At 34.7% G+C, this 25,686-nt stretch overlaps 1 protein-coding gene across 2 annotated transcripts in view; it reads right to left on the minus strand.

The window, feature by feature from the left end:
- LOC106867548 (transcriptional regulator ATRX) overlaps positions 1 to 22,887 on the minus strand; it is a 50,023-nt gene extending 27,136 nt beyond the window's left edge. Inside the window, exons 1-6 of one of the 2 annotated variants that reach the window (XM_014912453.2) lie at positions 22,515 to 22,887; positions 19,615 to 19,685; positions 4,050 to 4,145; positions 2,123 to 2,157; positions 531 to 727; positions 277 to 360 (exon numbers count right to left, since the gene is read on the minus strand). In XM_014912453.2, coding sequence (XP_014767939.1) covers positions 277 to 360; positions 531 to 727; positions 2,123 to 2,157; positions 4,050 to 4,061 — 328 coding nt within the window. In that variant the 5' untranslated portion in view covers positions 4,062 to 4,145; positions 19,615 to 19,685; positions 22,515 to 22,887. The remainder of the gene's footprint in view (positions 1 to 276; positions 361 to 530; positions 728 to 2,122; positions 2,158 to 4,049; positions 4,146 to 19,614; positions 19,686 to 22,514) is intronic. The other variant, XM_014912452.2, reaches the window with a different exon arrangement.
- Positions 22,888 to 25,686: the final 2,799 nt, after the last annotated feature.

Here is a 25,686-nt window from a genome sequence, read left to right on the forward strand (position 1 = left end):
AAAAAAAAAAAAAAAAAAAAAAAAGTCAGCTGATACCCCAAGATGATTTTTGAAATGCAGCAGGATTTGGAAAGATAATGACGATTTTTGAATGTTTATACGAAATTTTTGCACTATATACTGTCAACTTGTATGCTAGAAAACACAGCCTAGTTAAAATATAATAAATTAAGTAGACCCACCCAACCCATTCTAACAGAAAGTGAGAAAAGGGACTTGAGAATAAATTCTCATTTTCACTGTAACAAACTTTTGTCTAAGAATAACACTACTTACAAGATGTTTTCAGATTAGTTCGGCGTTTAGAAGGAATTTCTGAGTTCTTGTTTTCATCAAGTGGATTGGATTTTTCGAGCGAACCTTCAACAAAGCAAAAAAAAATATTATGAAGAAGAAAAGTAATGCAGAACTCAGACAGAAGTGAGTGAAACAAGTGAAATATATTAACATTTGTCTAAGATATACAGATAATCAGCATTGGAAGAACAAAGTGTAATGCGCAATTTAGTCGCATAGTAACTAAGTTTTACCTTCAGGTGAATGTGAACGACAACGTTCATCATCACTATCTCCAGGATTCAACTCTGGCTCTCTGGAAGCTTCTGAATCTTTTGTACTCCCTGCAGCATCTATTTCTGCACTGGAATCTCCTCCAGATTCTTCTGCAGACGATGATGCCTGTGACTTTCTATTAGCCAGTGGTTTCTTATCCAAAGAAGAACAATTACTGAAAATAAACAATATTGTGCCTTTCTATACAAAGTTGTTCAAGAAAAAGAAATAAATATAACATGAAACTATATACATGTAAATTCTAGTTAAGAGTGTATTAACAGCTGCCTTGGTATTAATTACATTGATATTAATTTCAAATTGTAAAATACAAAATGAACAGATTGTCACAAGTGATCACCAACATGTATCTATCAAGCTGACAGAAATTGGATGTAACATGGCTTCTACCCAACCTTCTCCATCTTTAGGAAGTTCTTATAATTTCTTGTGACTACTTTATTTAAAAGTCTCTCTTAATTGTAACTTAGTTGTCAACATTCATTTTCATCACACAACTATAACATAATTTAACAGTTTGATGTTGGTAAATAAATTTAGATTTATATTGTACATAAATTTACATTTATAGTGTACATGCTGCATTATTTGTGTCTCAGGAAGTCATCGATCTAAATAGCATATTTACATGCTAAGCATAAAAGAAATTATATACACAACTTCTAATAAAATAGGCTTCCTGCAGACCAGTACTTGTGCAAAAAATACAGATACATTTAGTCTGACTTACAATATTTATATACAAGTTCATACAGATACTTTACCATAACTACATGTATTTAATCCGTGATATTTAAGCTACAAAAAGGAATAATTTATGTTCACCTTCAGTTTATTCAATTTATGTTCTCAAACATACATACAGCAAGTTCTTGATTTTACAATGGCAATGAGATTTTATGTACGAGTTTCAAAAGACAAGAACTTGAATTTAACATTATGATTTCAAAAACACCAATCAGAGAGAAGCTCTTGTCTAAAGAGCAAACAGTATGATATTCATCTTCTACTACCATTATTCAAGAAACTTCTTCTACTGCCATGATTCAAGAAAACAGAATTTAAAAAATGAGATAGTAGATAAAAAAATAGTTTTTATGTTATTTATTAACTGAGCGAGTAATAGCTTTTTTTTTTTTTTTTTTTTTTTTTTTTTTTAAATCTAATTGTCTTAATTTTCAACCCTATAATAATATTGTGGTAGAGAGGTAATATAAAAAGATACTCTCGGCATATCATTTTGATGTAGCTATACAAGCAACTTAGGATGTGTGATGTCAAATATGTAGATATAACTCACAGGCTAGATAATTTATAAAAATATACTATTCTTGTTAATTATTGATAACAATCATTAATAGAATTTGGATAAGTCTTTTGCCTGAACAATAATAACAATGGGAGATTAGAGGTTTCGGAGGTAAACTGGAAGAAATGCTTCACGAGATAAGGTACACTTAGGTCGTGAACGACAAAGCAAAGGACGGGATTGTGAGAACTGGGAATTAGACATTTAGAGAAGGGAGTAAGAATGAGGAAATCAAATTACCTCCTAGAGGTGCCTTTCCGATCTTTACTCGTACTCTAAAAAAGTAAAAAGGAAACAATATATTAGGATTAGAAGTTCCAAAACAATGAAAAAGACCAAAAGAAGTGAAGAAATAGAAGAACTAAAATATGAAAGAGTAGTTTATTAAAATAGTTAGTAGGTGAGAAAGGGAAAAAATATGAAGAAGAAAACATTAATACTAAAGAAATTATATGTAATAATAGAAGCAAATGGATTGTTTAACCAAAAAATTATTCCAGAAATAAAAATATGCATATTACTCGTTACTAATAAGGGCCCCAAACTATTTTTTTAAAAATATTAATTTATTTTTGTAAAACCATGAATCAATTAGTCCAAGTAGAATCACAGATATTCTAAGAATAAAGAAATAAATAAATTCTAAACCACAGCAAAAAAATATCAGAAAAAAGGAGCAGGAAAAAAACCTGCTGAAGAAATAGAATCAAAGTATTGTTTCTTGGCAAAGTGTTCAAGAGAATTGGTGAAAGAAGAATAAAATTCAACATTTCAAAATATTTCTAAAAGAGACAAGGGGAACAGTGAAAAAGTTTTAATATACTTAGGGATAAGATACAGTTTATAACTACCAAACTCTCAACAGTGAAGTCTACTGATAATCAGAACGCCAGCACAAGTCTCAGTTAATTGCAGACAATCCTATTAGCCGAAAGTTTTTCATAAAATAAGGTATATTGGTATGAGCAAAACGTTTAAGAAATCACTTAGATAAGACTTACTGATCATTAATAAAACTAAGAAAAACTATATTTTGTATTAAAATAGAAACAACCATATGGATATTAAAGATATAGGTAAATTAAAATGTAAAAACATTTGCTCAATGAAACCAGCAAGGATAAAGTTTATTTCTCTCACTACAAAACATTATAGAAAACAATAAAGTTCTCAGACCATGAATCTTATGCTACATCTTAAATAATGTTTATTAAAACAATTACAAACTAAATTGTGGAAGGTATTTCACACTAATAACAGCCCATTGTTTCACTTCAAGTTTGGGATGAGGAATTCAACAGCTAACAGAAGTGTTAAAACAAAAATATAATGCAATGTAAAGACATGTTGAATGAGAAGTGATGAATTTGGTCAACAGTGACTCTAGACAAAATGGCAGGGTTTAGTGTTGTACCAAAACAATATTGCCACATTAGATGTGCATAAAAATTCATCATGAAATTTCTTAATGTGAAATTTATTTGTACTGAAGTGTAATAGAGGAACCATTTTAGAAACCATCCAATATTGTAAAATGTAAAGATAAGTAAAAAGAACCTTCAAAATATTTCCATTAAAATCTCACCACCATCCTCTATTTACCATCACTAGTCACCACAGGTTAATTTTGCTATGCTTTCCTAATTTTAAAAGCCTTTGTTAGTTTTATTGTAGTTATTATCGAGTAGACATGTGACTAAACTTTAGCTAAAAAATACTTTAATGTTCAATCAAAATGCTATCCTAAAAACTAAAATATCATTGTGCTCTAAAGATATGTTTTAGTTCTTATCAAAAGTATTTATATAGAAAAAAAATCATATTGTTAACAGACTAATGAACAAACTTTCAGCATATTGTATCACAAATATATATAAACAGACTTTTTTTTTTTTTACTGATTAATGCTAAAGTTGTTTTCCTGACAACCATACAAAACACCAATATCTAAAGCCTATAAAGTTCTCTCTCTCTGTACAAATTTTCAGTACCATTAAGAAAATTGTTCCAAGTGATTTGGAATAACTGAAGACATATTTATAAAGCCGGAATGGAATTAACAACTCACTGAACTGAAAGTTAGTCATTAACAGATGTTAGTAAGAAAATCTTTGGAAGCACTGGAGACAATGCAAGAGTGTGAGAAACAATTCTAAAAGATACTTACAGCAGTTGACATCTTTAAGTACTAGTTAGAAGTACTTGAAGTTGTTAATGTAAGAATCTATGTTATCCACAGTCCAACCATGGAGACGGATAACACCTGGAGAGAGAAAGGAAAAGAATAGAATAACTATGTGCATGTGTGCTCACTTGCATGTGTGTGCATACATGCATGCATGTCTCTTCATGTGCATGTGTGCTTGCTTTGAGAGATGAAAACATGATTTTTTTAAAATGAAAAACTTAATGGTTTATTGCATTACCTATCAATGAAACTGTTAAATATTAAAAATTTAACAGTTTTAACAATACTTTCATTACATTAATGGGCTTTTTTTAAATTAAGTATTAAGTTGGATTCAGTGAGCAAGCTGTTCGGAGACGGCTAGATTATTTAAACAAATATATATACGTCATATATTATTTTGTGGGGTAAAATATTGAACTACTGCACAGAACAGTTTGGATTAATCATGTAAAATTCAATGTTCAGTAACTAAATATGTGTGTTGTTTCAACAATGATCATTTTAAGAATAAAACCTTGGTGACTGACGATTTAATAGCTGGGAGGAAGGATTAGCATGTAAAGAAATTATATAGAAGTGGGGCAATCTCAATACACACTTAAAATGATCGGATGAAATGGAAGAAATGATAAAATGGTTGTTATAATGTAGCTTAAAATGTAGAGTGAATTTATCCACCAGAGATTAATTTTTTGATTCACACGAGGCACAGGAATAGCTGTGTGCTGAAGGAATTCACTTCCTAACATGTAGTTTCAAGATCAGTAATCTTGTACAGCACTTTGGGTAAGTACTTTCTACTATGTGGGACTGAAGCCAACTAAATCCTTTTGAATGGATTTGGTAGACAAAAACTGAAAGAAGACCACATGTGTATGCATGTGGTTATATGTGCATTTGTGTGTACATGTCTTGACATCACACAACAGTTTGAGCATCATTGCAATACAAGCAGTGTCCTTTGTTTTCTATCTTCTGCAAGAAGATGATTATCTGGCCACAGAAAAATCTGCTTCAATGAATTCTGCCTGAGCCACGCAAGCACAGAAATATGGACATTATGGCAATTACAAACAGCAGTTCGTTTATATCAAATACATGCTAAATGAAGAGGATTTATAGCATCAAAAGCCTTGGGATGAATTTTTACTAAGATATTAAGTAAAACAAATTAGAATTATTACAGATGATGACACTAAAGAAAGCATATCGCTGTATGTCCAGACATCAAAGTAACTATGAAACCCTTTTGACATTATCCTACTTGAAACTGCACCTGGACTATGATACAAAATTGTTCCTTTTGGATTTTATTTTCCAAACACCAGCATTCTTTTCTTTTTTTACAAACTAACCCTCTACAAATACTTGATTTTTTAAAATTAACTGCCATAATATAGTAAAAATTAGTTAATGTGAAAGTATTATTTCAGTGTGTGGATACTTGATAAACTTTTAAATGATACATAATTACTGCATGCTTATAGAATATTTCTATATCTTCAAATTAACATTTATTCCTTTATTACCCTTTTTGATACCAACCCACCTGAAAATGCTCTTAGTTCTGTGATACAAACTTTTTAAAAGTTCAAAAGTTTGTATCACACTTTTTCTTAAACTAATCTACCTTCCATTATTGGTTTCAAACTGTGGCACAAAGCCAGCAAAGTTAGAAGGTGGGTGTCAGTCAATTACTCCAACCTAGTACTCAACTGGTACTCATTTTATCAACCCTGAAAGCATAAAAGGTAGAGTTGACCTCAGCAGAATTTGAACTCAGAACATTAAGACAGATGAAATGCCATTAAATATTTTGCCCAGCATTGATTTTAATTCTAAACTCAGGCTTAATAATGACAAGGTTATTTTACGTACTAACTTTATCATTATTTTCAAATTCATTGAAAGATAATGTATTTCAGCAGAAATATAAGAAAAAGGTTAGTCAAATACTCAGATAAACAAAAGAATACAAAACTGAAGGAAGAAGCAGAATAAATCTATACATTGGCAATGTCTGGCATTCTAAAAACAAGGTAGAAAATTTCCTCAATAATCTTCATTTTATATTTCTGTGTGTTAAACTAAAACTATACAGTATAGATTGTTTGCCAACATAACATGACAGTCCTGGTTTAAGACGAATGTTGCTGTAATTTAGCCCCAGGAGAATTGTTTCTCATACTCTTGCATTTACAAGATTGCTGTTTGACACTCTGAGCTAGATCATCTTTAAGAGATTGGGACAAAGCAGTTCGATCTGCTCCCAGCAGTTTGAATCTACTAAACATTCACTTCTGAACTGTATCGTTTTAGAAAATTACTATTTGTAAATCTCACAACGCGAGATATTCGGCAACAGTATTTTGGAGTAAAGATTGTTTGCCAACATAATATGGTAGTCCTGGTTTAGGACGAATGTTGCTGTAATTTAGCCCGAGGAGACATCGAAATACTGCTAAGCATTTTGCCTGGCAAGCTAACATTTCTGCCAGCTCACCACCTTAATACGAATGATATTGAAAAGATTTGCAGCGGAAACAGTGCAAGTTTTCTATCAATCAATGGTTTTCTCAAGATCTGTATGCATTCATTTCCAAAATTTCTATTTTCATCCACACTCTAAAGCAGTGGTTCTTAACCTTTTCAATATCCAGACCAGATCCAAAACCTGGATGTTTTTAGAGACTATACCCATAAAAAGTAAAACACAAGTCAATTAAGGGAAAAATTTATTATACTGAGACTCGGAGGGGGTGGGATGACAGGGGACCAAGACTCCTGGTGGTTTGCTGCGCTCGAAAAGACATGTCAAACGAAGTAAAAGTGTGGTTGCCCTTGCAACCCTCTCCGGCTGAGCATCTTTAATCTTGCAGACTCGTAAGTGCAGGTGCCAGGTAAAAAGAACCCATGCCAGTGCTGTGTAAAGCAAGGCATCCAGCTGTAGAAACCATGCCAAAACAAGACATGGAGTCTGAACAGCCCTTCAGTGCTTGTCAAACTGTCCAACCCATGCCAGCATGGAAAACAGACATTAAATGGCGATGATAAGAGGGAAGACCATCAAGGGCTGTTGGAAGGATGCTTGAGGGCCACATGTATCCTTGAGAGAAGAACCACTGCTCTAAAGACTAAACAGGACAATATATATATTACACAAGTCAATAAATTTGCCCCTACACATCTCTGGATATAAACTTTGCTAACACCTATTCTTTCTTTTATTTACTGCTAATAAATTTATTAATTCACATCGACCCTTATGCCTATTTATTTTGGCCTAGATTACGAATAGGATCTTTTAGAAATAATTGTCTCTACCCAACCCATAGTCTTATTTATGCTTCAATCCAGCCTGCAATGACAAAGAAATCTGACACCCTTGATGTAGCTGTTATACAAATTAATCATTTATGTGCATGTGCACACTTTATGCATAATTGATGATTTCATCAACAAATATAACTACGTCATCATTTCACATTCATTCTTGCTATGTTTGCATAGGCTGGGCAGATCTTTTGTCATCTGCTTTATGAGGCTTTGCATCTTGATACAGAACGGATATTTTATATTTGACAATGATATTTATATTTTTATCTTTTATAAAACAAAAGCCAGAACATTAGAATTTGAAGAATACAAAATTAGTTAACTGCTGAGATCAGTAAATTGTACAAAGTAAGTTATATTATTATCACCAGCATCAGTTCAAAACTCACATCATCTTGAGAATGCATTACATGAAATTTTCATTCTTTTCAATTCCATGTTCTCCTATATGTAAGGTTTAGTTTTCTCATGTATTATTATTGTTTAAATGCCATGAAGCTTGTGGGTGCTAGAGCCACATAAAAAGTACCAGTGCTGGTTCCATGTAGAGAGCATCACATGAAAAGCACCCATGCCGGTGCCACATGAAAAGCACCGAGTGCACTCTGTAAAGTGACTGGCATTAAGAAATAGAAACCATGCCAAAACAGACAACTGGAGACTGATGCGGCTCTCTGGCTGGCCAGCTCCGGTCAAGCTCCCCAACTCATGCCAACATGGAAAACGAATGTTGGATGATGATGATGATGATGATGATGACTGAGAGATAGTTCTTTAAGCCTTTAGCATTTAAACCTGCTATAATTTGGTCCAAATATTCTCCCTGTTTTATGTTCAAATGGCCAGATCCAGCCTCTCAGGCTTACCCTAAAAATTGTCATTCTAAAAATAAACAATCACATAACTTAGCCCCACTTTCACACTTAACTCCTAATAACAAAAGTACTTATTCACATCTTTTAGTAAATTCAATTGCCTTGAGGAATAGAAAGTTGAATGTCTCAGGTTCTAACCCATTATCAGACAGCAGAAGACCATTTCCTATTAGTGCTGTCCAAGTAAATGATTCTTTTGCAATCTTCTACTCTCTGCTCATGGCACAAGTCTGAAACATTAGACTTTCCACCCCTCACAGCAACTGAATGCATCCAACATTCCACCAACTTTCTTCTTGATATAATATTGCCATCATCATTTTCCTCACAACACTAGATGTTTACCCAATATCTTCAGTACTTAAACCATTAATTACATGTAACATACCCTTCTACCTGCATTTATGCAAAGAGGTCCTTTCTTCACCAATAAAGAAAAATATCTTGCAAAGAACTGTCCTAGTTAATATTCATAACATCTGGCTTGTCAGTAACTTCCAACACTACATGAAATCAACCTGAACACTTTTGATTATGTCTCTAGGTGAAGGCAAAATCACTTGAGCTTCAAAAAGAAACTAAGGACATCTGGAAATGTTTGTAACAACAGATGACTTAACCCTTTCGTTACTGTATTTATTTTGAGGGGTTCTGTGTTTCTTTCAATTACTTTAAATATAACAAAGAATTTAGTAAAAATAACTTAGTTATCATTAAGCTAGTGTTAGGAACATAAATTATAACTAAGGTTTGGTGGAAGGTTTTAATTCAAATCTTATGAAAACAAGACATTTGTGCTCAGAGCCAGAGCCGGTTTCAGCCAAATTGGTAACGAAAGGGTTAAGACACTAGTTACTTTGTAGAAAAGGGAACACAGTAATTTAGAACAAATTAAATATGAAGACGAAATACTGACAATGTAATGAGAAGCAAACCTATAAAACTAATAAGTAATTAAACAATAGGTAGGACAATTAAAAATACACTGCAAACTGTAATTCTTAGAATGAAAGAGGACTGTTTGATAAACAAGCACAAAGAATTTGCCCACCATTAAATTATAACTGACCATCAGTATAAGAGAAAGATATGATTCAAACGATTGTACCATCATAGCCTATAATTCCTTTAATATACCGAAACCAATAAAAGAGACTATGTGGACAATGAGATGCTAAAAATATCAGCTAACCTTAAAATAAGATCTATGGTGTAGTCCCAACTATTGTTGACAATTATATAGTATAAGAGGGAAATAAAAATTCAATAACATATATTCCACAAGCCTATGAACAATTTGCTTCTGTATTTTATATGTAAAAAATGAAAGAAGGCTTTGATGGAATATATAAAAGTTTAAAACATATATCAAATGAGGCTTTCTATAAGTTATCTTAACAAAATTAGAGTAAACAAAAACATTTGTAGCTTATAATGTTACTTTACACAGTAAATTTGCCAGTGTTATTACAAGAACAAGAATTTGATTAATCACAATATAAATACAAAACTGATTACAGTTAATGAGGGAGATTGTTTATAACCATACAACTTGCTAGAAATATCAGTCAATATTTTTAATGTCTTAAAAGGAGGGCATATTGGCTATTGTGATCTATTTATGTTTCAAGAGGAAAAAAAGACAAATTGTAACAGCTGGAATATTTATGATCATAGATCTAGACCAGTAGTTCCCAACCTGGGGTCTGCAAAGGTAGTACTGGGGGTCCATGAACTAAATTCAAAATTTCATATATATAGGCGCAGGAGTGGCCATGTGGTAAGTAGCTTGATTACCAACAACATGGTTCCGGGTTCAGTTCCACTGCGTGGCACCTTGGGCAAGTGTCTTCTACTATATCCTCGGGCCAACCAAAGCCTTGTGAGTGGATTTGGTAGACGGAAACTGAAAAAAGACTGTCATATATATATATATATATATGTGTGTGTGTGGGTGTGTGTATGTTTGTGTGTGTGTTTGTCCCCGCACCATCACTTGACAACCGATGCTGGTGTGTTTATGTCCCCATGACTTAGACGTTCGGCAAAAGAGACCGATAGTATAAGTACTAGGCTTACAAAGAATAAGTCTTGGGGTCATTTTGTTTGACTAACGGCAGTGCTCCAGTATGGCCATGGTCAAATGACTGAAACAAATATAAGAAAAAAAGAATATACACACATAAGGATAAACATATTGAAAGGGGTCCATGGGAAAACTCATTTAAATAAAAGGGGTCCATGGGAAAACTCATTTAAATAAAAGGGGTCCTTGGAAGCAAAAAGGTTGAGAACCACTGATCTAGACAATGAATGATGACCTGGTGCTTCAACAACATTACTGATTAAAGACTGTTCAGAATCCTTCCCATCCAAGCTTTCCTAACATTTCTAGTAATGTTCACCATTTGTTCACAAGCAGATCTTTGCAATTCCTCTACAAATCTGGTTCCCAACCACATGGCTCCAAGTTCAGTCCCACTGTGTGGCACTTTGGGCAAATGTCGTCTACTATAGCCTCGAGCCAACCAAAGCCTCGTGAGTGGATTCGATAGATGGAAACTGAAAGGAAGCCCATGTGTTTATGTCATTATCCCCTACCACCACTTGACAACCAGTTTGGTGTTTATGTCCCCATGACTTCGCGGTTTGGCAAAAGTCACTGATGGAATAAGTACCAGGCTTTAAAAAATTAAGTATTGAGGTTGATTTGTTCAACGAAAAAATTTTTCATGGCATTGACCCAGCATGGCCACAGTCTAATGACTGAAACAAGTAAAGAAGAACATAAGAGACATGCTTTGGATATTCTCTCAAATGTACATAATATCAGACAAGCAGTATTTCAATACAGAAGACTTCCAAGTTACAACATATATATCATGAAAACAATTTGGGGATCTTTCTGATTTGGCGGACACCATTTTTTATTTAGTGTGTTTTCTACCGAAACACTTTAAAACTTCGTATACTTGTATATTTTGTCTTATAGAACAGAGAAAAATTTTCATATTCGAAGTTATTTCATGTTAAAAATTGTCGTATTTCGGTAATTTCAACCAATCACTGATGTCTATTCAGCTGAATACAGTTACTGCTGTTCTTTGTCAACAATAATTTGTGGCGGTGTATATATTGTTAGTCCCTGGTAATCCTTTTGAATTAAGCACCAGTTAGGGCTTCCAAACAGTTGCTTCATTTCCAAGAAATAGCAGCCAAATCTTCCTCAAATCAAACTCTACCATCTTTTAGAAAATGTGCTACTGAGTACACAGTACATAGAAAATTACTGAAAAATTGTTGAACAGATTTTCACCAAATTTGGCAAAAATACTCATTGGGTGAGTGGTTTGAAACGAGATTATCTAAAACCCTAACCCTGACCTTAAAACCAGTACAAACGATGTCATAAATAACAGTACCGCCAATAGTTGTTGACAAAACGGCAGTAATTTTATTCAAGGGAAAAGATCCCATTACACCACCAGAACGTGTTGTTGACAATCCACAGCAGTAATTGTTTTCACCTCAATAGACGTCAGTGATTGGTTGAAATTACTGAAATACGACAACTTTTTAACATGAAATAACTTGGAATATAGAAACTTTTCTTAACAAGGCTAAGAGAAAAAGATGTTTTATATGACACATTCTACCAGTATCCCAAGTTTGAAAGTGTTTCGTTAGAAAACAAATGGTGTCCGCCAAATCAGAAAGATCCCAATTTTGTAACCCACTTACAAGAAACAAGCAGCTGGAACCCTTGAAATCACTACAAATGTCAAACCCAATCATCACTGAACATCTCTCTGTCGTTACACACCTGCATAGTAAAGATTGGCCTCCCTCTTCAGAGTCAGAAAATATTTCAGTCAAAAAAATTACCAACAACATACTCCAATGTCTGATCCACAAACATTCTTCTGTCTCCTCTCTCTTGCTTCTCTACCATTACACTTCTACTAAGAGCTGACTGATTTTAAACAAATTTCACTCAGGCACTCTTGCGTCATCTCTCCTCTTCAACAAATGTTTATTACTTCAGACCCAGCATTAACCATTGTATTCAGTGCTTCCTCAAGAGCCCCAGCTTTCTGGAATTCCTCTCATACTTCTATTTCCTGCAGCCATCAAATGGTGAATATTTAAGAGGAATTGTAACTATATTACCCACAAGTCTGTTGGGAGAAGCTGCACAGGCCACAAAAAATATTTTAAATGTGTGACCTTAAGTTATATACACCTAAAGAAACATCAACCTGCTTGAAATAACAGCCTAATCCTCCCTATCCTTTTAATTGAGAAAAAGACATGCTGGATGGTGTCTGAGACATATGCCTACCATGTAACAGGATGGTCAATCCTGTGAGAATGTATTTCATCATAAAACTATCTGATCTAGGGTGAACTGAAGCTCAACAACAATAACTAGGGGAGCTGGGATTATTAACATAAAATTAAAATTGCTTTTAAAAATCCTACTTTAGGAAACTTTGATGTTTTAATGGGGAGATAAACAGGAAGAGCAACATTTCCAGGAAAGACAAACACTAAGTAGCGGTAATATGGAGATAAATTACTAATCTTCCAACAGAACTTCATTCAGCATATTTGTGAAGACAAATCTATTAGGAACAATAAAATGCAGAACCATTCATTTAATTTTGCCATGTTTATATATTACATATTGGATTAATGATAGCATTACACTATCATAAAAACTGCAGAATCATATGATAACTGTATCTCTATAAATCACTTTACTGTCAAGAACATCAAGTGGAATAATGATGGCATTAATTGAATGAGCCACTCAAATAATAGAAACTTACAATGGTGTACACATATGCAAACTTATCTTCTCACCAAAACTATTCAGAAAGTTTAGAATCATATTTGATTTATTTGCTGAAGGGAGTTTTTAAACTAGAAGAGTGTGTCAATAAAGGAGTCATGCTGGCAGAATTGTTAGAGCATTATTATTTGTTTTGGCTCTTTGCCTTCTGAGTTCAAGTCCCACCAAGTTCAGCTGTTTGTTGCTCATTTCTCCAGGGTTGATAAAATGAAAGACTAGTTAAGAACTCAAGTTAATATGACTGACCAACCCTTCCCCAAAAATTTAAGGCCATGTACCACAATAAGAAACCATTGTTGTTATTATTATTATTATTATTATTATTAGCATTAAAGTAGAAAGGTGGCGAGCTAGCAGAATCATTATCATACAGGGCAAAATGTTTGGCAGGATTTTGTCCTTTATGTTCTGAGTTCAAATTCCACTTAGGTCAACTTTGCCTTTCATCCTTTCAGGGTTGATAAATGAAGCACAAGTCAATCAGTGGGGTTGATGTAATCAACTAGTTCCATCCCGCCAAATTTCAGGCCTTTGTCTATAGAAAGGATTATTATTAAAGCAGATTGTAGGGACAGACACAGCCATGCAGATGAGAAGCTTGCTTCCAAGTAATGTAGCCTTGGGTTCAATCCCGCAGTGCAGCACCTTTGGGAGCCGTAGAAACCATGCCAAAACAAGACTATGAAACTTGGTGCAGCCCCTGGCCTTGCCAGCTCCTGTCAAACCATCCAACCCATGACAGCATGGAAAACAAACACCAAATGTTGATAATATAGCCTCAGGACAATTGAAGACTAGTTAGAGTGGATTTGGTAGACAGAAACTGAAAGAAGCCTACCACGTGCATGTAAGTGTTTGTGTCTATCATGCGATGGTTGTAAATGAGCATCATCATACAAACAATATTTGTTTCATGAAAAACATGTCTGGTCATAGAGAACTATTACTTTGCTTGTAAAAAGGTAAGAGTTAGCAATAGGAAGGGAACAAAGCTGAAGAAAATCTTCCTCAACAAATTCCATATGACCCATGCAAACATGGAACATTACCATTGTCTTAACCTCCATTTTTCCATGTGGGAATGGAGACATTAAATGATGATGATGATGATTGTAAGTGGTTTTAATCTCTGAAATTTACACAGAGAAAGAGAGAGAGAAAGTGTGTGTGTATGTGTGTAACACTTTGAATGTTTGCAACTATGGGCCCATGCTCTAAGGTGGGAGACAATGTCAGTAAAATGGTGGATTAATAAAGGAAAGGAAACCCAAGAGAAGTCAATGCAATCAGCAGCAATTCTCTCTCAAAGACCAATTTCAGATTATGGTAAACACAGGTGTGGCTGGATGATTAAACAGTTTGTGTCTCAACCACATGGTTTCAGATGCACTGCATGTACCTTGCACAAGTGTCTTCTACCATAGCTCCGGGTTGAGCAAAGCCTTGAGAGGATTAGGTAGATGGAAACTGAAAGCCCATCACATGTGTGTGAGTGTATGTTTGTATCTCCCAGTCTTGACATCGTGTTATACTTGTAAATGAGTGTCACTGGCATACAAGTAGTAGGGTTCGTCCCCAATATTCAATATTCTGCAAAAACATGTCTGGCCACGGGGAACAGGTGAGGGTTGACGATAGGAAGGGAATCTGGCTGTGGAAAACATGCTTCAATAAACTCTGTCTGATCCATGCAAGCATGAAAAAGTAGACGTTAAAATGATGAGTATGGAAGATACTCCATCAACAGGTACTGAAAATACTAAATCCAAACAAATGAGATTTTATATGGTTTATCATGGCCAGAACTGCTACAACAAACATATTCAAAACTTTTTATTTAGATATTATCTAACAAATCCTTCCTTTTTCTAAAACAATGGAATGTTATTTGAAGATTTGGCTATTCCTAGTCCATCAGGTGACAATGTAGCGGTTCCACCAGTGGCTCATATAAAGGCCATTTGTGGAAATAGTGCCAGTTATTGATTAGATGACAGGTTTAATTAATATCACTCTGGTCTCGTACCATGCAACATCTCTGTTGGATTCTAGGATATGCACACATATCATACAAAGAGTAACTGATGTATAGCAGCACCCCAGCTACATCTCACACAAAGACATAAACTGAAAAGAAGCCCATTGTATATACATATATATGTGTATGTGTCTTTGTATCCATTTGTCCCCCACCACCACCACCTGACAACTGGTGTTGGTATGTTTGCATTCCCATAACTTAACAGTCCAGCAAAGGATATTGACAAAATAAGTACCAAGTTTAAAAAAAGATACAAGTAATGGGGTCAATTTGTTTGACTGAATTTCTTGAAGGCATTCCCTTCAATTGACTTGTTTTACATTTTTTTTTTTTTTTTTGGTATGTCCCTCTAAAAAATATAAATCTACATTTTGGATCTGGCCTGGATATTAAAAAGATTAAGAACTACTATCCTAAAGAGTTTGTATCTACTGCCAGTACCGCCAGACTGGCCTTCACGTAAAAGCACCCACTACACTCTCGGAGTGGTCGGTGTTAGGAAGGGCATCCAGCTGTACATACTCTGCCAAATCAGATTGGAGCCTGGTGCAGCCATTTGGTTCGCCAGTCCTCACTCAAATCGTCCAACCCATGCTAGCATGGAAGGCAGACGTTAAACGATGATGATGATGATCATCATCATCACTACCACTCGGTTAATAGCTGTCTGAAACATTGAATAATTCACATTAATTAATCTGAGTATGGTGTTATCTAGCAATTATATATTAACACCTGATGTTAGTTCAGTCACACCTGAGGTATATTACTCCAGTTACTTCACAGCTACACCTGCAGTATGTTATAAATTCAATCACACCTGATGTTCCTACCATTCATCGAGTAATTAATGTGTAACATTGAATTTTCATTCCACAATATTAGTTTGCATTGTATAATTTTCTCACAGGCCTGAATTCTGGGACACTATGCATTAAAGGGTTAAGTTCAAGCTAAAAATAAGAAAAATGAATGAAATTTCAGATTTATAAACATTCGCTATAAATCTGTGTACGTGTGTGAGTGTGGGTGCTTTCTATTTAGATAAAAAAAAAGCTATCTGGACAAATTCCAACAAATCTGGCTACAGCTCTAACAGCTGAAAATATATTCTTCTTCCATACACTGTAGAGTATCTTCGCCCAAGTAAATATTTATAATGAGCAGAAATTTAATTATGTCATTAACTACAACAACAACACTAATTACTTAATGATACACAAGATTGTTTACATGTTTACAACTCGCACCAGAATACAAGTTTGGCTGATGGAGTCATCTGTCCACTGTGGTTAAGCTTCTATAAATAATATTTACCACACATATGTGTGTGTGTATATATATATATAACATTGCACATTGGTACGAATCTATAGATCTGATCCAACCATCCGCCTACCTTCCTATTTGTCTATAGAATTTGACACTTAAACCAGCAACAAGTCATCTTTTATCTGTTATATTATTTCCCCCATCTTGTCATTTTGTTGCGTTTTTCGCTCACAGGTAAACCACGTATATCAGCAACGCATTCAAATACAGGTACACATTTATTTCAAAATGAAAAGGATGTACTGAAACTGAGTCTTATGCACATTTATATGACAGCTATCTACTTTTACTGGGTAGATTAGGAAAATAGAAGAAATCACTTCTCAAAACAGGTGTAAAACATGAATTAAACAAAAAGGTCTCCCAGAACAAAACAAATCACGTCTTCCAGATAACAAAACACCGAATTACGTCCCTTATGTGTGTGTGTGTGTGTGGTTACACAGGTGGTTGTCGGACACCACCCTCAGTATCGATGGATGCATAACATCAAATACAAGTCTACACATGCACAACACGTGGCAGTAATAGGATGCACAAACATAATGTGGCTCCAGAATGATGGATTCATTAACATGTAGTCGCAAGATCTAAAGCAAGCAGCTACAATGAGAAGGGCATGTATATGGATGTAGCTCAAACAGAGGACTTTATATAGTTTGCACAACTGGAAAGAAAACTGGTACATTTTACATATGTTGTTTATGTACCACAGTACCACAAAACAACTCTCTAACAAGGTAGTTTGACGAAAACATGTATGTATGCGTCTTCTTTAAGATTCTTCAGAGAATTCAAACGATCACTAACAAAGAGACGGTGATTTTTGTGTGTGTGCGGTTTTGGTTAATAAAGTTCCAGATATTAGTGAATATACGAGGTGTGTGCTTGGTACGCGTGTATAAATACTTTTATGTTGCGTGCGTGTTTTTGACAGCAGTAGGTGACTAACACTGGAAAAACATGGCAATACGAGCAACTCAGTTTAGAAACATGCTCATCTAAGCAATGATAGTAGTAGTAATAGTAGTGGTGGTGGTTGTGGTTGTCAAGTGCTTTTATTTAATAAATGCATGAAGTCATGTATATGAGGGGAAGACAATGGTTGGTGCTCACGCCTTCGCTAAGTAATGAGCGTCAGCTGAAATGTCTATCTAGGACGAGATGCGATGGAGGGAGAATGGAGAAAGAGAGAGAGAGAGACAATAGAAGCGATCATGATACAAAGATTGGTGTAAAGAGACAAGGTACAATACAAGTGATAACAAAAGGAAAAAAGGAAGGGGTCACGGAGTGAAATATGGATGAAATTTAATAAATGAGGTGGTCAGTAGCTTAGAAACATGATGATGATGATGACAGAGACGATATGGTATGGGAAACGTTTCACTGTTATTATATCATCAGATGGACTTCAACTGTATACACACGTGTGTGTGTGTGTGTGTGTGTTTATACACTGACTATCCATGTCCTGTGTCTGTGTGTTCGAATGCGTGTTCGTGTGTAGAGGCGATTCTTTTGTTTGTGTGCTTGTCAGCATATGAATGTACGTTTACAACTTTGTATATTCGTGTGTGTGTGTGATACATAGAGGGGGTGTAAGTATATAGATAAACACACCTAAGATCTCCAAAACGTAAAAAAAAATCACAGGTAAAAGTGATCAATGAGAACAGATTTAGAACATTCTAGATAATAACACTTGGTTGGTGTCAACAAATAGAAGGGGGGAGATTGAAGAGTAACAAGTACGGTAAATATATATATGTATGTATATATATATACGTGGGAAGAAAATATAGACTGGGTTTAAATCAGAAAGAAGACGTACAAAAAACATCTCTGGATACAAGTGAAATGGAAATAAAGTGATGAAAGAAGGAAGTAAGATTGATATATAGCAGTAGAGGCAATTATTCCTCTGAGCACGGAGTGTTTAAACACAACCTAATTTTGCTTTTATATATATATATAAAACCGGTAGGGTTTATTTTTTAAATTTTCAATATCAGATTCAGAATCTGCAAAAACGTTATCTTTTTTTTAATGAGAAACTAATTCCAGTTAGGAGTACATTGTCAAGCGCTTCTTTTAAAGTGAAAAGAAGTTTACGAATATTAAAAGTACTTTTCTGAGTAAGATGCATATATATATATATATATATGTGTGTGTGTGTGTGTTAAAAATTTTGCTTTCATTTATAATTGCATTTTTACTTTCATCGTCAATAATTAAGACAGTATTTTTCAATTGTCACACTATGAAACAACTACAATACTTAATGCTTCACTAATCATTTTGTAAACTAATAACTCTTTCAATTTATCCATTGGTATCTGATTTCAGCATTAATGACATCACACCCTCCATTAAAAAGACCACAAAAAGCTGTCCATCGGTTGCACATGGTCAGGTACATAAAAACATTGTGTTTTGTTAAGATTGTGGAGCTTTCACTAGGAAGAAACATGTCGACCGTTTCATGTGGGCCTGTAATATCCGAGTGTTGTCCGTACCTAAATGCCTTTCGATAGTTGTGCTGTTACTGATATAAAAGTGGTAAATATGATCTATTTAGGGGATCTTGTAAAAATACTTCAGTCAGGTTGTTGAGATTGTCGTATTGTTGGCGATGCGATTTTGTAACTGAAAGAATTACTGTCCCGGAAGTTCGTGGAAAACATTTTATTTTCGTTGAATCCAATGCAACTGGCTAGAGTCGGGCAGTTCTTTGAAATTGATGAATCTACTTTCGCTAAACGAAAATATATTGGACACGTGTTAAGAACATGGTGAGTGTTTGGTGGTGCCAGGGCGGTGCTTTCTGATCGAAGTGGATTCCAGACATCGCCAGAGATTGCGAGACTTGTACAGCAACATTATGTCCTGCCAGGGATGAGAGTTATACTCGATCTTTGGGTAGTGTCTGCTCAGCCGTTAGAATATCAACAAACACTTCAATGTCAACTAAACATTAATTTCGTCGATCCTGACACTCCCGCCGAATGCACAATCACACAGAAAGGCAGCCTGGAATTCTGCAAAAGAGATGCAACAAGAAGCAGGCAAGGACAGCAAAAAATTCTACTAGATTCGTACCTGGTGGAGTTTCACGAAGATCTCTTTGACGAATGGCTATTACAAAATATTCAAATATTCCTGTTCTTTATCTATGTAATTAATATAGAAATACATTTATAAAGCAGCGGATTGAAATTCCTTGATCTTTTTTTTCTTTTCTTTTTTTTTTTTCATAAAATACGTTTAATTTTGTTTCAAAAGAAAATTTGCAGATTCTGATTCTCCAATATTCAAAACTTAATTCCAAAGACCTCACGAAAAAAAAAAAAAAAGCATAAGAGAAAAGTTGAAGTGGGGGTAAAAAAAATCCCCGCTTAAATGAATAAATGCCGGAGTAGCAGTGTTCCACGGAGAGATATGCTGAGTTCAGCTTCCTACATCTTCTGATGATGATAGTTGGCAGTGATCAGAAATACTGAAGTCTTGAATGAAGAAGAAGTCACATTTTGCACCTCACATCACAGTCACAGAGAAAATTTATAAACTCAACACTGGCATTGCCACAGAAAGAAGAAAAAAAAACACCACCTCTGCTGATGCAGACTACCATATTTCATAACTAATAACTTGGTCAATCCATCGAAATAACCTTTCGTTGAAACTTATAAAATATCGTTAATATCTAATAAGAGACAATATTAAAAATTGTTTCTTCTTATTAAAAATCTTTCCAATAAACAAAAAAAGAAAGAAAGAATAATGAAACGACAGATTCAGTTACATATACCAGAGTACAAACACATTATGTCTTGGTAAATTTAGTACTAAAATACGTTCTTGGTCATTAATATAACACGACCTGAATATGGTCTCGCTTATGCATTGTCTTCTTTATTCTTTCTTCGCCTTCATGCAAGTAGTAATATATATTTCCCTTTATCCAGTAAATTCCTCTCCTTGCCCACTCAGTCAGGGGTTTCTTATTACATACAAATATCAGAGTCAGAAGCTCCTTCTTTTTTTTTATTAATTTATATAATTGTTTTCTTTAGCCGCAAATCGCAAAAAGGATTCATTGCGATGCTTCCGTTTATTGTCTCCTCTAAATCGCATTCACCGAACTACGAGCAATAATAATCTCCTTTGTGTATAATAGTGATAATAATAATAATCTAGTTCACCAAAGAAAACAGCGATTAAAAAAAAAACAACAAAATATGGCGCGGTGAGAATTTTTCTTTTTCTTTTTTAATAGAACAAAGATTTGGTGATCAATTAACTGAACCGATAAAAAAGGAGGAAGTTATAAAGTTTTTGGTAGTCAATCTAATTAAATAGACTCAATGTTATTTACTAATCACTATATGATTACTGTTGTGTTTTGATGAGCTAAAAGTTCTGTAAAATCTATAATTCTCGGCATGGCTGTCTCATGGCTTCTGGGCAAGGAAGAGAGAGTTTGTCTTACGAAGGCTGTAGAATGGTGGTGGACTGGCTGTAAAATGTCTAGGCTGATTGATTGACCCACTAAAACAAATCTTAATATCTTTAGACTATCGTAATCTTTGTGTTTGTAAGTTCAGAAAAGGCATTTTACCACCAATTAAAGAGAAATAAGCAATGGATAATGTTTCGTGAAAATAATAAGGGATTATTAAAGTTGAAGATTCGTCAGGGACGAACTTGTACTTGATGGTAAAGGAGAGAGAGAATGATGACTGTAAACATTTGAAAATGGTGACAATGATCATCAGTTTAATTTGCAAATAATTGATATCTTAAGTTTTTGTCAAAGAGATTGCGAAGACGAAATATTGATATTGTGATGAACAACAAAGAGGCAGAAGTAAAGAAAATGGTAATTTTCTCGTCTCCTTTTGTCCGAATATACAAGAGATACCTTAAGAATATCCAAGTAATAGGGAAGATAGAAGAATGAATTTGACTATTTAGGGAGAGCAGGATTTATAGAAATACTGAAAAGTTGGTTAACAAGGGATTAAATTTAAACAGGAAATCTAAATTAGAGATGTATTTATATTATACAGGATCGGGGGAAAATACAGGTAAGGTCACTAATGCATGTTGTAACACAAAAAAACAAACAGCAAAAACTCCATCAGACCCAGCAGTAATGCTTTTCTATGGTTCGCTAAATAAACAATTGATATATAATAATGTATAATTAGCACCAGGCAGACAACGTGGTCAGTAAATAAACACTTTTAACAACATTTCTGAAAAGATCAATTGTGAAAACTTTTCTGAATATTCTATCTACTTCATCCCTGTCTCCTCACTAAGTCTCCATCACTGAATGGTTTTAGAATCTGTGGAACAGAAAGCTGAATCCCTATCACTTTTAACATCCTAAATTAGACGGAAAGCAGCAAAATTCATTCATAAGTCAGTGTGGAGTGAGGCTGATGTGGCTAGAGTGTAGAAGATATATATGTAGCAGGAATAAAGCCGACGATTACAATGAATGAATGCTACATGCAGAGGTAGTAGTTATACGGCATGAGAACATACAAACATGATTACCACTGTATTTGGTATCTTTATGTGTCTGTGTGAAGGTTTTTTCGTTCCAGCCAATTTGCATTGTATAGATTGTGTGTATGTGTATGTATATGTATCTCCCTCTCTCTCTCTCTCTAGATATATATATATATTGAAAGAGAGGGGAGGGGATACGTATGTATAACGCAAAGAAATCAAAAGTGCAAGGAAAATGAAATAGCAAGCAATTAAGCAATAGAGCAAGTTGCTGAGAAAAGGCAGCCAGTTGGCATGAGAGGGGGGTAGAGAGACCGGGGAGAAAGAGAGACAGAGACATCGTCAAAAGTGGACCAACTCCAATTGCCAAAAAAATTCATCACTATTTCTCTTTCTGTATTTTTTTTTTTTTTTGTCTCCATAAAATATCCAACACAGAAAAACAACGATCGAATACATCAAACAATACAATACTATACCTGATTTCTGTTTGGGTTTAGATTTCCTCTCTATTTGTTGTTGTTTGCTTCGTGTTACTAAACCGAATTCCTGTTGTTTCTTGTCTGTTCAAGCCAACAAACACTCACACACACAGACACACACACAACTCGTGCACTGCGATGTGTGTGTGTGTGTATATATATGTATAAATGTCGGCGTAAGCTGTTCGATAAATGATTCAGTATTTGTGCCTAAGCACAAGCGCTCTCTCGCATATCATTGTTGTTCCTACCACAATAGTGTACATAGATCTTCTAACTGTTTCCTACCTCACGACTTCGGCCTTTCCCCTTTTTTCTCCACACCGTTTATGATGTGAAATATGGCGTCTTCAACTTTGAAGGTTGTGCGATCACGTGACAGCGACCACTTCCGGGTCTCATTAGCATAATTTATGTATGACGTAAGCTCATTTGCATAAATTTACATATTAGCCCCATAAAAAAATTAAATTACTTTATTTTGTAAGTATCGAATGTATATACCCCCTAACTACACTAAGTCACCAAAAGTTAGTAGGAACTTGTGTTGACCCATACACCGGTTGTAAGCATTTGGGTATCTTCAGAGCGTTTTGAGAATTCAGATTATATTAACTTTTTCTTTCACCATTCATTCAAAGAAAATACATTCTAAACTAATTATGCATCTAGCAAAGATTTCTTTATCCCCATTTTACTTTCTTTGTAAAGTTTTAACAAAGTTACGTCTCTTACTAAAAGCTGAACAACTCGAGTTACGAGTTCCCGCGTTTCTACTGATATTATAGTTTCTCTTCGTAAACTGTTCACAAAAGTTAATTCTCGGCTTAATATTTCATCAATTTATTTATGCACTCACTATGATTGACAAAAACTCTGTACACTGTTCTGTGAGTGTGTAAGAATATATATGTGTGTGTGTGTGTGTACACACACAGAAGCTCACAAGGCAGTGTACGAAATTTTCGTTCATACATACAAATATGAATGTATATAGTTTTGAGGTATTCTGTTTGCTCAGTAAAATGTTTTCTGTTTGTGCTCAATGTTTTTTGGGGTCTTTTGCGACCTGTCAAAGCTACTTATTAAGTAAAATATGAAGTTTTCGCCGTTTATATTTCAGTATGGAAAAAGCGCGCGTTACAATGTTTCTAACCGGTTCTCAGTAAAAACAACTTCCTATTTAAATCACGTTAACTCTCTCAATTCGTATTTATGTGTAAACAAATAAAACATCGTTCATTTTAAGGAAACGTTTTGTTTTACACATAATTTCTTTAAATTAAGTAATGTTTGATTAGTTCATCTTCATTTTTAAGAAGTATATTTTACTAATTAAACTTAACTAAAATATACCTAAAATACCAAACGTCGCATAGAGACAGAAGAAACTTCCTCTCTTCATTGAGTTTTGTCATATTTAAAACTTTTAAGCTTTTTTTTGTTTACCCATCTGTTGCAGCCAGATGAAATTTGCTTGTCCAAATTCTCCACCGCTGATAGTTGGCGGGTGAAATTTTCGTCGGTCCGGCATTCTAATTACGACCGTTCTACCTTCTTTTTTAGCATATTAATTCAACCAATTTTAAGACTGTAAGTTAAATTAAGTTAGAGAATTGGCTGCTATTTCTAGCATCCACGGCTACCGAACAAGGAATCCTTCGTTGGCTTGCACAAATTCTACCTTAGATTGATAGAATTCAATCTGTTTTTACCTAGAAATCCATATCTATCATCCTTATTTCAAAAGTAATGTCTTACTACCACATATAGTTTATAGCAGACATGGGTAACCGTTTTTGAGAAACAGGGCGCACTATTAAAAAATTCGAAGTAATTTTACGTTAGACGTGCTGTTCTCTTGGGAGGTTGACCATAATTGGTTCAAGTGACATTTTTTACCCTCTTAGTTTCATCAACAAGACCACATATAAACCCTAGGATTGGAGGAGACAAGCCTGTGTCAACAAAAACCATCTGTCAATTATGTTCCAAATATTTCTCTTAATCCACTCCATTGTTACTCATTATCCGTTTTATTTATTTACTGAACCTCAAGCGGGATGGTGATACTAATTTAATACACTTTACTGCTCTATGAGTGGGTACCAGGTACCCGGTAATTCGCCTGTAAAATGTCCTGCCCTAGTTGGAGCAAATATTGCACTTGAATACCTTAAAGATGAACAGGCCTAGAGAAGACTTATTTCAGGTGCACGACTGAAACTGTAAGATACACTTGTGATGTTAATTTTTTATTAGAAAAGACATTGACATCGAACTAAAGGCACGACGTCCAAGGTTGTAGAGAAAATATACAATCAAGAAATTTGGAAAAAACCAACATCGAACCATTGACTCAAAATGTAAGGAGATAAAAATATGAAGCTTTGAGTCCAGTATTCACAATTTACATTTCTCATAAAATGGATCCCTGTCGGTTTCTACAATGAATATTTGGTTGTTCGATTAACTGAACTACCCGTTCATTGAATAGACTTGGAAGTGACTGATTATTCCGGAAACACGTCTTGCCTTCAGCATAATTCCCAGTTGCAAACAGCGTTACACCATACAAATACACAGGACCAACTCTACAGTTCCTGGTGTCGCAGGCAAACTGAAATTCGGTGTTTAACAATTTTTTTTAATACTTTTAATTTCACGAAGGATAAAAGAAAAAAGCTACATATGACGGAGCAATAAAGTCAAAATTGTCTTCGTAGCCTTATAGGGCCCCGAGAAACTCAATGCACTAGGTTTTAGAGGGTAACACTCTGTTACCCAATTACTATCACGAAGCTTGAATTGACCCCCATGGAAAAATATTTGCCCTAGCTACCACGAAGAGAAATCGATCCTGTATTTCGCGATTCGAAGCACAATCTTCCAGCTAGATTGGAAGTTAATGGAATTAGTGGAAGAATATTGCATAATTACTCACTGAAAAGACGGCGAGCTGGCAGAAACGTTAGCACGCCAGGCGAAATGTTTAGCAGTATTTCGTCTGCCGCTACGTTCTGAGTTCAAATCCCGCCGAGGTCGACTTTGCCTTTCATCCTTTCGGGGTCGATAAATTAAGTACCAGTTACGCACGGGGGTCGATGTAATCGACTTAATCCCTCTGTCTGTCCTTGTTTGTCTCCTCTATGTTTAGCCCCTTATGGGC

This window comes from Octopus bimaculoides, chromosome 13, assembly GCF_001194135.2.
Source record: "Octopus bimaculoides isolate UCB-OBI-ISO-001 chromosome 13, ASM119413v2, whole genome shotgun sequence".
Taxonomy (NCBI): Eukaryota; Metazoa; Mollusca; class Cephalopoda; order Octopoda; family Octopodidae; genus Octopus; species Octopus bimaculoides.